Here is a 13,104-nt window from a genome sequence, read left to right on the forward strand (position 1 = left end):
AACTGATGCAAAAAGCAGCCATCTGGGTATTGGTGGGGGCTAGGCAGCTGGAGCATGTGACACCTATATTGTATCAGTTGCACTAGCTGTCACTATGTTTCTGGGCCCAATTTAAAGTGCTGGTCTTGAACTGTAAAGCCCTACATAGTTATGGACCAGATTACTCAATAGCCTTCACCCATATCAACTTGCCTGTTAAGGCTAGCCCTACCATTAGGCAGAGTGAGGCAGTTACCTTGGGCAGAAGATTCTGGATGTCATGAAAGAGCAACACAGCGTCCATTATTTAGTTTGTTGCTGTTGTTGTATTTTTACTGCCAGGGAGAAGGAAAAGTGCTTGTGCGATTTTCAGGTGCCAAATTAACTTTCCTGGCCTGGGTACTATACATCTTGACTGCCTCAGGCAGCAACATCTCTTAAGTTGGCTCTGCTGACTTTGAAATCCATTCCAGAGGCACTACTTGTGTACTCACCTGTGAGAGCACTTTGGTTGGTGGGCCCACAAGTGGGGCCTCTCAGCAGTGGCCACCACAGTTGATAAATTCTGTTCCAGCTGTGATACACCAGGTCCCATCACTGCAGGGCTTTAGGTGTGCCCTGAAAATTTATTTGTTCATTGCTACGTTCTCATGATAAAGGTTTCTACTTGGGCTACTGTATTTCTAGTGTTTTACTTATAACTATTTTGCTGTTTTACTGGCCTAAGTGTTTTAATGTTGTTGCTAGTTATTTACCAATGTTACTGCTATTGTGTTTTTTTTATTTTTAGATTTATTGTGTTTTATATATTGTTGACATATTGTTGGAAGCCACCTCTAAAGGGTTTGACCCTAAAGGGTGGCTGGTATTTTTTAAAAATAAACTCCTTAAAACACAGTATAAATGCTAAGTATTATAGAGCCACAATAGAACTAAATTTTGTCATGCTTCACCCCAAGAGGGCTCTGAGATAAATAATTTCTACTTCTTACAAATTCAGTCATGCACCAAAAAGCATGGAAATTGTAGGCTTTAAAGACATTCTCCAGCCTCTTCTATTATGATTACATCTATCTTTGCCTCCATGCACCCATGTTTTCCTTGTTTCTTTCAGCCTCCGTCATCATCTTCTGCAGGTTATGTGCTATAATTTTATTTATTTATTTATTTATTCTATTTCTATGCCGCCGTTTGGCCAAAAGGCCCTCAAGGCGGCTCACAAGGTTGTGGCTCTGCAGGACACTACGGCTACTTGTTTCCCTGGCACTCCTCCAAAAAGCTCCTTAGAAGTGGTGCAAGTTAATTCCCTCCCATTGGAAGGGCAAAACAACAACAAAACAAAAGAGAATAAACTACCAACCCCACCACTTCCTGCCCTGCTTGCCCCAGATCTCTGCCCCCATCCCTTCTCCTCCAAGAAAGTGTTCTATGCTTTGCAATCCCCACTCCCTTTTTCTTATATACGCCACAAAATTTCACAGCTGGAGATAAAACTGCTACTATAAGATAGTAGAATGGGACAGAGACAGAAAATGATACAATGAAATGTGGTGGGCATGCCCTGTACCCGTACAATACACTTTCTACATCTGAGAATCAATGTGAGGCTTTGCCCCTCTTTTTTGTTCTTACGCTGTCCCTCCTTTTCCTGCTCAAATGGCACCCTTCACTGGGTACATTCTTCATGCCAAATTTCAGACTAATAGGACAAACAGAAAGCTTAAAAATATAGTCACCTTAACTATATTGCCATTTTGGTAGCTGTATACCATTTACCATCTGAGGTGTAACCATTTAACCCAACTACCAGTACTACGACACAGAGTTTATCAGCATGCCAATTCACTTCCTAAATCCTAAAGCAGAGTATAAAGTTGTATAATTCAGTTCTTCCCACTTGGTCAGGGACAAAAGGAAATTTCATGGTTTGCTCCAAGGCTTCTCACCAGACCCTGTGCTTTCAGCCCTCTTGGTCTACAGCTGCTCTTGAATGAGGATCTTCCTTCATGCTAAGAGATTCAGCCACACAAATGAACAAAGAGTACACACATCACACATTACAACTCAAAAAGTGGTTCCCTTAGGCAAGGCCCTGGAATTCTCAAAGCTTCAGGATTATATTTCATTCCTACAATACACCTGAACAGTAATTCCTATTCAAAACAGAATGAGAAAAAGAGAAGAAAATTAAACTGATATTTAACACACAGAGTTTTGGTGCCAGTACAATTAGGTTAGTGCACATTTTAATTGTTACTCACATTGTTTTTTATTTTCAACTGTTCAACTTTCTGTTTTAGTTCTGCAGCTTCATTCTCTAATGTGGAGACCTGCATGGATGATTCTTGGAATCTGAAACAGACAAAGACTCTGTGTTTCAGTATCTACTTACTTCTCACACAAAGGTGTAAAACCCACAAGCCTCATTGCACTGTGCTTATGCTATTAAGAACAAAGGTCGTTTGGTGATGTTTGTGCCAAGATGACACTTAGCAACACACACCTTTGTCCACCCCAGAAGAGGTGCCCAGAGATAATTTCTGATGAATTGAATGCTCAAATAGACATGGAAAACTGCTTATAGAAAGCATTATGGACCAGCAGGTCCCAATATGAATGCATTGATTGAACCTTCTCATTTCAAACTGAACATCCAGAAAGGTGCTGTAAAGGGCTTGGAGTTTGCTGCTCTTTCTCAAGGGTACTATATATACAAACACTCATGTGTATGAGGATGATGTAATTACTCCTGTTAGCAAGATACACAGTGAATTTAGAATAATCACTAAAAAGGATGAGGACCTTCTGAAAACAGCTTACATGCTTCTCCTACCTCCATTTTATCCTCACAACCCCCTGCGAGATTGAGTGACTGGCTCAAGGTCATCCAGTGGGCTTCATGGCTGAGTAGTGACTTCAACCAGTCCCAGTATAGCACACTTATCATCATACCACACCGGCTCTCAAATGTTTAATCAAAGTTGAAGGTGACTTATAAAAACTAAAAACCATTACAAAATGAATCTAAATATTAAAAATACAAATTAAAAATCTGCAACACTAAACAAATAAAAAGAGTCATCTACAAATTCAGCCCACACTTCAGCTTCATTCTCTAATGTGGAGACCTGCATGGATGATGCAGGAGGGGTCCTGCATTGTGGCGCATCTGTTGGCCAAGGGTGCCACAGGATTTTCTGAGTACAATGCACACAAGAGGGCACAAATTTCTATAAAATTTGCACACGCACACACACATACAGTATATACAGATATACACACACATATCTAGAGAGAGAGAGAGAGAAATAATTACTAAAATTTAAATACATCTTATGAGACAGGAGCCATCACAGCAAGAGGATTCTCAACTGCTTCCCTCCAATCATCATCTATGGGATCAGAACCCTTGGTCTGCTGAACTGGGAGGGTGAAAGAGAATCAGTGCTGGGACTAGACATGTGGGTCACCATCTCTGATAATCAAGCAACGGCTGGCTATGTGGCATGTGCTACATGATGAAATGGGACAGCAGGAGGGAGGCAGAACCCCTTTTGCAATAGCCACTAGGATTGCCAGGATTGTCAGCATGAAGATGTAAGAGGGCTTAAGTGGTTTTCTTTGCTGCCTTGTTCTTTTCTCTTTCAGGATTTCATCAATACAAGTGTTAGTTTTCAGAACTGCAAATTATCAAAATTTACAATTGTAAGTTTCTCAAATAATTTAGATTAAAGAATTACTTTGGCTATTTTGTTCTTGCTTCTAGTACATATAAAACTATCCTATAGGTAACAAACTCTATATCAGAGATTTGGGGCAATGTGTCAGCAGTACGCTCTGTTTATACCCATTTCTACTTCTTGGTAACATACAGACAGACATTATTTGATTTATATCCTGCCCTTCCTCCCAGCAGAAGCCCATACATCTGAATTGGGAGAGGCTGTGCAAGCCCTGGACCACTGCCTGCACTCAGTAGTGGGCCAACAAACTGATTCTGAATCTTACCAAGGCAGAGGCACTGTGGGTAAATGGTTCCCAAGTCCAGATAACTGGTCAACTGCCTGCTTTGGATGGGGTCATACTCCCTCTGAAAAGGCAGGTTCACCTCCGTCTGGAGGTGTTCCTGGATCCATCTCTGTCACTAGAGGCACAGGTGGCCTAAGTGGCTAGGAGTGCCTTGTGCCAGCTTCGTCTGGTAAGACAGCTGCATCCATTTCTGGACGAGGATAGTTTGACCACTGTTGTCCACGAATTGGTAACCTCCATGCTGGATTACTCTAATGTGCTCTATATGGGGCTGCCCTGGAGGTTGGTTCCAGAAACTGCAGCTGGTGCAAAATATGGCAGCATGACTGCTCACTGGGGCACGATATTGCCAACATATTACCCCGCTGAGGAAAGAATTGCACTGGCTGCCAGCTAGCTATCAGACTAAATTCAAGATGCTGTTTTTGGTATATAAAGCCCTATACAGCTTGGGACCAGGATACCTGAAAGATCATCTCACCTCATATATACCCAGTTGATCACTGCATTCTGCTGCCGAGGGCATCCTGCAGATACCATCTTATCAAGAGGGCCATTCCGCACAACACAGGAAGACCTTTGTGGCACCAACACTTCGGAATTCCCTCCTCTTAATTATTAGACAAGATTCTCCGTGGCGCAGAGTGGTAAGCGGCGGTAACACAGCCGAAGCTCTGCTCACGGCCGGAGTTTGATTCCAATGGAAGGAGGAAGTCGAAACTCCAGTAAAAGGGGTCAAGGTCCACTCAGCCTTCCATCCATCCGTGGTCGGTAAAATGAGTACCCGGCATATGCTGGGGGGGTAAAGAAAGGCCGGGGACGGAACTGGCAATCCCACCCCATATATATGGTCTGCCTAATAAACGTTGCAAGACGTCTCCCTAAGAGTCGGAAACAACTCGCGCTACAAGTGCAGGGACACCATTACCATTACATTAATTATTAGACAGGTGTTGTCTCTGCTGTTTTTTCAAGGCCTACTGAAGACCTTCCTCTTTCATCAATCCTTTTAAATAGATACCTTATCCCAGTCTGCATTTGTATTAGAATTGTTTTTCAAGATGTTTTTAGTGTTTTATCAGTTAATAATACATAAATAAATACTCCTTCCCTTCAGTATTAGACCTATTTTTGCCAGTTGAGCACGGTTTCCCTTGTGGCACAATACCAAAGCAAAGGAGCAATTCTGCCTTTTGTCACCCAGTAATGCTTCTCCATCTTCTCCCTCTGGTTTTCTTGTTCTCCCTCTTGCTCTGAACATAGCCCAAAATATTCCCTTTTGCTATTTTAACATCTCTACCAAGCTTAAGCTCATTCCTAGTTTTAGCCCTCCTGACATCTCCCTACAAGCTTTGGCTACTCATTTATCCTTGAATGTTTGCCCCTCCTTCCACTTTCTATTTATGTTCCTTTTAAATCTAAGCTCACCAGGAAGCTCCTTATGCAGTTAGATGCCTCCAGTTAGTCTTGCTCACTGGACGTATTTGCAACTATGCCTTCAGTATCTTACTCTTAAGAAATTCTTGAACTCCCTTCTCCTCTTTAACCCATGGGATCTCATCCTGTGCTTCCTTAAGCAAGTAGTGGTGTGTGTGATGGCGCCACCTCCTCCTCCAGCATCACTGCTGTGTACCTCTTTGAGGCTGGAACAGAGTGGTGACAAGGTCAGGGCCGTATGGATGCACTAACAGAAGCACTGGATGGACCTACTTAGCCCCAACATCACCACCGCCCCATTGTGTCCCATTCCCAGTAAGCAGGAATGACATCAGTGTCAGGATGGTGACTCCACCCTACCACACACACATCATTACTGCCTTAAGCTTCTTGAGATCAGCTTTCTGATAAAGTACAGACCATGCTTGGTTTTTCCACAATGACAAGATCACTAGTAGGGTTCACCTCATCCCTGAGTTCTTACCAATTGGTAAGGATCAAACCTACAATGGCTGCTCTTCTTTTCTCTTCTTCCACTTTCTGGAAGACGAAATTGTCAGCAAGGCAAGTGAGGAATTTTTTCCCCCCAGTCTTAGTACAGTGTGACTTAGTTTCAGAAAATATCAGGGTAGCTGGAGTCTCCCATTACTACTGTCTCTCTCCTGTTTGAAAGTTTGGTAATCTGATATAGGCAATCATTATCCAAGCTTGGTAGCCTGCAGCAGATTCCTTCAAAGACATTGCTTTTATTTCCCCCATTATTTTGCTTTCATCCAACCTTGCATGTTGAGAGTCATGGATGTTCTCATTTGTGTAAAAATCCTTTACATATACTATTCTTCCTCTTCCCTTCTATTTGGTTTATTCCTTTAGAAGGAGTTATGCCCTTCAATAGCCTGTGTCAGTGCTGGAATTGCTTTTTAATATGTTTTTAAAGCTTTTAAAAAAATGTTTTTAAAGATGTTTTGTTTTAATGTATTTTAAAGTCTGTTTTTATTATGTTTTAGAGAGTTTTTAATGCTTTTGTTTGCTGCCCTGGGCTCCTACAGAGAGGAAGGCTGGAATATAAATCTAATAAATAAATAATAACCTACTTTCCAATCCCACCAGGTTTCAGGAATACCTAGTACATCATTTTTGCCTTCAACTTTCTCCTGCTTATTTCCCATACTCTGAACAGGGATAATGAAACAATGGGTTGTTCCCCATACAGTAGGGCCCTGCTTTTCGGCGTTCCACTAATACGGCGGCACTAGCGGGGTGATCAGCTAGAGCGCAGGGAGCTCCAGCCGCCGCGCTCCAGCTGTCAGCAATCAGCTGGAGTGTGTGAGCTCCCCGCACTCCAGCTGATCACGTGCTCCAGCTGTTGCTGTCAGCTGCAGTGTGGCGGCTGGAATACAGTAGGGTCCTACTTTTCGGTGGGGGCCTGGAACGTAACCTGCTGTATGAGTGGGACCCTACTGTATTACATGCAAAGTATTATCATCTTGCAGCACAAGGATGTCCTTGCCAAATAACATTAGTAGCATTAGTAGTTTAACAGTGCCCAAAACTCAGTCTTTTAAAACTCACCAGCCTTACCTTAACTGCAGCAGGCTGACTTCTGTTTGGTTTGCTTCCTGAAAACAAGGGGGGCAGAAAGAAAGGAAATTACATTATTGTCCTCAAAGCAGTCCTTGTTTCCAAAATACAGCAAGTAACACAATAAGTAATACTGTCACATTGCTGAAATAGTACATCATAAAAAGGAGAATGCCACTGAATGAGAAGGAAACACGCAAAAGGAAAGGTTAACAGGGAAGCAGAACATTGCAAGTCTCTGACCTGTACAGCTTGGTTTTTCTCCACTTCTCTCATTTGGCCTGCTTCTAAGAGGGCTTCAGTCAATTTAATCCTTTCTGCAAGCTGTGCATTTTTGGAAGTGGCTTCTGACAACTTAACCCGTAAACTATTTAGTTCTTCCACCTTATTCTTCACCTCCATTTCACAGTACAGAAGTTTAGATTGAAGTTCTGTTCAAGAACAAACAAAATACTGGTCACAAACATACAACAAGGTGCACACATAATTCCTTCTTCTGCTTATTCTTCTGCATAGGTTTAATGGTGAATCAAGGCCAAGGAAAGGCCCTATTACCGCCACCTACTGGCAACAGTATTATCACACTACGCTCACAGCCTGTCATAAAGCTTCATAGCCGTCACAAAATGGAAATGGACTGCCTTCAAGTCTATTCCAACTTATGGCGACCCTATGAATAGGGTTTTCATGGTAAGCGGTCTTCAGAGGGAGTTTACCATTGCCTCCCTCTGAGGCTGAGAGGCATTGACAAGCCCAAAGTCACCCAGTGAGCTTCATGGTTGTGTGAGGTTTCGAACCCTGGTCTCCCATGTCATAAAATTCCTAACACCATATCCCAAAGATTTTTGTATGGAAGGAGCTTTCCTCACTGGGGAGTTGTTCCAATCCCTAGATCATTTTGGTTGCCTTTTTCTGAACCTTTTCCAGGTCCATAATATTCTTTTTGAGGTGCAGAGACCAGAACTGTGCACAGTATTCCAAGTGTGGTTGCTCCACTGAATGTACAAGGGCACTATGACACTGGCAATTTTATTTTCTATTGCTTTCCTAATGAAGCCCAACATGAAATTCACCTTTTTCACAGCTGCTGCACAATGGGTTGACATTTTCATTGAGTTATCCCCCATGACCCCCAAGATCTCTTTCCTAGTCAGCCACTGCCAGTTCAGACCCCACTGCCAGGTCTGTCCAAAGGGGCAGCAAATTAGGGGATCCAAACTCTCCCGTAACTCATCTCCCTGAGGTCTGTCACCCAAACTCCTTTTTCCCCAACCCAACTTCAACACAAAAAATGAGCCAGGCTGAGAGAAAAGCATCTGCAATGACAAAATGTTCAGCTCCCTTCACCCACATGCCCTTTTGGATGTTAAAATTACACACACACAGCTTGATATATCAGTAATCCAGACAAATGGTTACCATCAACACATTCAGACTGGCTCTTAAGAGTTACAGGTCTAAGTATTTGTGTCACATTCATTGGCAAATTCAGGTTTCTCCCACTGGGTACCCCCTTTAGGATGCACACCTTAACGTGGTGAGTGGGTTTGAGAGTGTTGAAGAAGGGGGGTTGAGAATATTGAAGAAACTGAAAGCAATGCCATCAGGAGTCTAGACCAAGAGGCTAGACTCCTAGCAGGGGCACCCAAGGCGAAATGGTCAATGCTGAGACTCCAGACTAAGATGCATCCAAACTCAGAGGAAGGCAATGGTAAACCACCTCTGAATAACTCTTACCACAAAAACCCTATGAACAGAGTATCCAAAAGGCCAGCTCCAGACACTCTTGGATGAGACCAATTATCTGGATCCATTTCAGTCGGGTTTCAGGCCTGGTTTTGGCATGGAAACAGCCTTGGTCGCCCTGTATGATGACCTCTGTCGGGAGAGAGACGGGGGAGTGTGACTCTGTTGATTCTCTTTGATCTCTCAGCGGCTTTCTATACCATCGACCATGGTATCCTTCTGGGGAGACTGGCTGAGTTGGGAGTGGAAGGTACTACATTGCGGTGGTTCCACTCCTACTTGGCAGGTCACCTCCAGAAGGTGGTGCTTGGGGAACATTGCTCGGCACCCTGAACTCTCCAGTATGGGGTTCCGCAGGGGTCAGTCTGTCCCCCATGCTGTTCAACGTCTACATGAAACCGTTGGGTGCGGTCATCCAGAGCTTTGGAGTGCGTTGCCATCAGTACGCTGATGACACGCAGCTCTGTTTCTCCTTTTCATCTTCTTCAGGTGAGGCTGTCAATGTACTGAACTGGTGCCTGGCTGCGACAATGGACTGGATGAGGGCTAATAAACTGAGGCTCAATCCAGACAAGACTGAGATGCTGTTTGTGGGTGGTTCTTCTGACCAGATGGTGGATGTCCAACCTGTTCTGGATGGGGTTGCACTCCCCCTGAAGGACCAGGTTCGTAGCTTGGGGGTTCTCCTAGAACCATCTCTGTCACTTGAGCCTCGGTGGCACAGAGTGCCTTCTACCAACTTCGGTTGGTGGCCCAACCACGTCCCTATCTGGACAGGGATAACCTGGCTTCAGTTGTCCATGCTCTGGTAACCTCCAAATTAGATTACTGCAATGCACTCTACATGGGGCTGCCTTTGAAGACAGTTCGGAAACTGCAGTTTGTGCAAAATGCAGTGGCCAGATTGGTAACAGGGACCAGACGGTCTGAACATATAAAACCGATTCTGGCCCACTTGCATTGGCTGCCTGTATGTTTCCGAGCTCGATTCAAGGTGCTGGTTTTGACCTATAAAGCCTTACATGGCTTAGGACTACAATACCTGATGGAACGCCTCTCCCGATACGAACCCACCCGTACACTACGTTCAAGATCAAAGGCCCTCCTCCAGGTGCCTACTCCAAGGGAAGCTCGGAGGGTGGCAACAAGGGAGAGGGCCTTCTCAGTGGTGGCCCCCAAATTATGGAATGATCTTGCTGACAAGGTGCACCTGGCGCCAACACTGTTATCTTTTTGGCGCCAGGTCAAGACTTTCCTCTTCTCCCAGGCATTTTAGCATGTGTTTTTATATTGTTTTTTATATTGTTTTGAATTTTAAAATAGTGTTTTAAATTGTTTTTAAAATATGTTTTTAAATTGTGTATTTGTTTTAATGTTTCTGATTGCTGTAAACCACCCAGAGAGCTTCGGCTATGGGGCGGTATACAAGTGCAATAAATAAATAAATAAATAAATAAATAAATAAACACAAGATAGTGCTGGAAGATGAGACCCCAAGGTCAGAAGGCACTCAAAGAGCTACTGGGGAAGAACAAAGGACAAATACAAGTAGTGCTGTGACTAATGATGCAGCTGGGACAAAGCCGAAAGGAAGATCAAAGGCCGATGTGAACAGATGCGAAAGGAGAGTCTGGAATTGTACAACATACACAATAGGAATATAGAATGTGAGAAGCATGAACGAGGGAAAGTTATAAATTGTCAAGCAAGAAATGGAACGTATCAACATTACAATACTTGGCGTCAGTGAATTCATTCATTCATTGGCGATCACTCGTGGCCGAGTAAGATTGTCTTCCAGGGTAAGGTCTTTAACAGTGGGTCCGTAAGTGACTGTGGAGGCCAATTCTGGATCCACACAGCCTCCCACAGTGAGGACATAGGTTTCCAGATGGAAGATGGTCACGATGAGGATTTGCTTGACGTGCCTTCCGCTTAGCTCGTTTGTCCCTTTCGCCCTGTACCCGTGCGCCTTCAAAGTCCATAGTACCTGTGATAATGGCCGACTTCCAATTGGGATGCTCATAGGCCAAGACTTCCCAGTTCTTGATGCTCATGCTACTTTTTTTTAGATTAGCTTTGAGAACATCTTTAAACCTCTTTTGCTGTCCACCGATATTCCGTAAAGTAGCTGCTTTGGAAGATGGTGATCAGGCATTTGAACAATATGGCCGGTCCAGCGAAGTTGATGTTGGAGGATCATTGTTTCAACACTGTGGTCTTTGTTTCTTCCAATACGCTAACATTAGTCCGCCTATCTTCCCAAGTAATTTGCAGAATTTTCTGGAGGCAGCGTTGGTGGAATCTTTCAAGAAGTTGGGAGTGGCGTTTATAGATGGTCCATGTTTCACAGGCATACAGTAAGGTCGGTAGTACAGTGGCTTTGTAAATAAGCATTTTGGTCTCCCTGCGAATATCCCGATCCTCTAATGACTCTGCGCTTCATTCGGGAGAATGCGGCACTCGCAGGGCTCAGACGATGCTGAATTTCAGCATCGATGTCAGCTTTTACAGAGATGGCTGCCAAGATAAGAAAAGTGATCGACATTCTCCAGCGTCACACCATTAAGCTGGATTGATGGTGCTACAGAGGGATCGGTTCGCACTTGCTGATGAAGCACTTTGGTTTTTTGATGTTAAGCGAGGCCAACCTTTTCATATGCTTCTACAAAGACATTTAGGATAGTTTGAAGATCTTCCTCTGAATGTGCGGAGACTACATCATCATTGGCATATTGAAGTTCTACAACGGAGGTTGTAATTACCTTAGTTTTTGCTTTTAGCCTACTGAGATTAAAAAGCTTTCCATCTGTTCGATATGTGATTTCCACACCAGTGGGAAGTTTCCCCTCAACAAGGTGTAGAATCATGGCAACGAAAATAGCAAATAAGGTCGGAGAAATGACGCATCCCTGTTTGACGCCTGATCTCACTTTGAATGGATCACTTTGAGAGCCACTGTTATCCAGAATTGTCACCATCATGTCATGGAGGAGTCGTAAAACATTCACAAATTTATCAGGGCATCCAATTTTCAGAAGCATGGTCCAGAGAGCAGTTCGATTTACAGCATCAAAGGCCTTAGTCAGATCAATAAATGCCATATACAGAGGTCGGTTTTGCTCCCTGCATTTTTCTTGAAGCTGTCGTGCAGTGAAGATCATGTCCACTGTCCCCCTGGAAGGGCGGAAACCATTTTGGAATTCAGGAAGGATGTCTTCTGAGATAGGTAGGAGGCGATTTGCGAGGATCCTTGCAAGGATTTTACCTGCAGTAACTAGAAGAGAGATGCCTCGGTAGTTCCCACAATCTGTTCTATCACCCTTCTTGAAGAGAGTGATAATTATGGCATCCCTAAAGTCTTCTGGGATCTCCTCCCTCATCCAGATTTTTTCAATGAGCTTATGTAGTAGTTGTGTAAATTCAAGCCCACCTTTTTTAAAGATTTCAGCAGGAATCCCATCAGGACCACTAGCTTTGTTATTCTTCATTTGATTAATGGCTTTACTGACTTCATACAAATTAGGGGATACTGCAAACTCATCTCTAATTTGTTGTTGTGGGATTTGTGAGAAGACCTCACCAGCCACATAAGAGTTACGATTAAGGAGGTCATGGTAATGCTCTCTCCAACGAAGTGCAATAGACTGTCCTTTAGAAGTTTGGTACCATCTATTGAACGTAAGGGATTTGTACCATAATTTGTTGCCTCACAGATGGCCTTTGTGGCATTAAAAAAGCCCCGTGCATCATGAGTATCTGCAAAGTGCTGGATTTCTTGAGCTTTCTTTATCCACCAGGCGTTCTTAAGTTCTCTAGTTCTTCTTTGGACCTCAGCCTTTCCATTGGCATAGATTTTTTTCTTAGCAGCACAGTTGATGTCTTTTTGCCGTATCTGGAAGGCTTTCCTTTTCTTGTCAATGATATGTTCAATCTCACTATCATTCTCATCAAACCAGTCCTGATGTTTCTTAGTTTGGTATCCAATAGTTTGTTCATATGCTGCAATAATGGATGTCTTCAGTTTATTCCAGTGTTCCTCAACGTTTTCAGGGAGTTCCGTAGGTAGATGTTTCTTGAGAGTTGTTTGAAAGCAAGCTCGCTTAATAGGATCTTGAAGGGCGTGGATGTTCATTTTACGCCTTGGTTTTCTTCCTTGGAGCCTACATTGAGGAATAATATTAATGGCCATAGTGGATCAAATTAATTGGTGATCTGTCCAGCAGTCATCGGCACTCGTCATGGCCCTAGTGAGGAGTACATCACGACGATCTCTGGCACGGACAATTACATAATCCAGGAGATGCCAATGCTTTGACCGAGAGTGCTTCC

General features: G+C 43.5%; 1 protein-coding gene across 3 annotated transcripts in view; it reads right to left on the bottom strand.

The window, feature by feature from the left end:
* The window catches only part of RRBP1 (ribosome binding protein 1), a 113,224-nt gene that overhangs the window by 32,082 nt on the left and 68,038 nt on the right, over positions 1–13,104 (bottom strand). For all 3 annotated transcript variants that reach the window (XM_061585578.1, XM_061585567.1, XM_061585569.1), the window contains exons 9-11: positions 7,270–7,457; positions 7,027–7,064; positions 2,241–2,331 (exon numbers count right to left, since the gene is read on the bottom strand). In XM_061585578.1, coding sequence (XP_061441562.1) covers positions 2,241–2,331; positions 7,027–7,064; positions 7,270–7,457 — 317 coding nt within the window. The remainder of the gene's footprint in view (positions 1–2,240; positions 2,332–7,026; positions 7,065–7,269; positions 7,458–13,104) is intronic.

The sequence above is a fragment of the Rhineura floridana genome, chromosome 1 (genome assembly GCF_030035675.1).
Source record: "Rhineura floridana isolate rRhiFlo1 chromosome 1, rRhiFlo1.hap2, whole genome shotgun sequence".
Classification (NCBI taxonomy): Eukaryota; Metazoa; Chordata; class Lepidosauria; order Squamata; family Rhineuridae; genus Rhineura; species Rhineura floridana.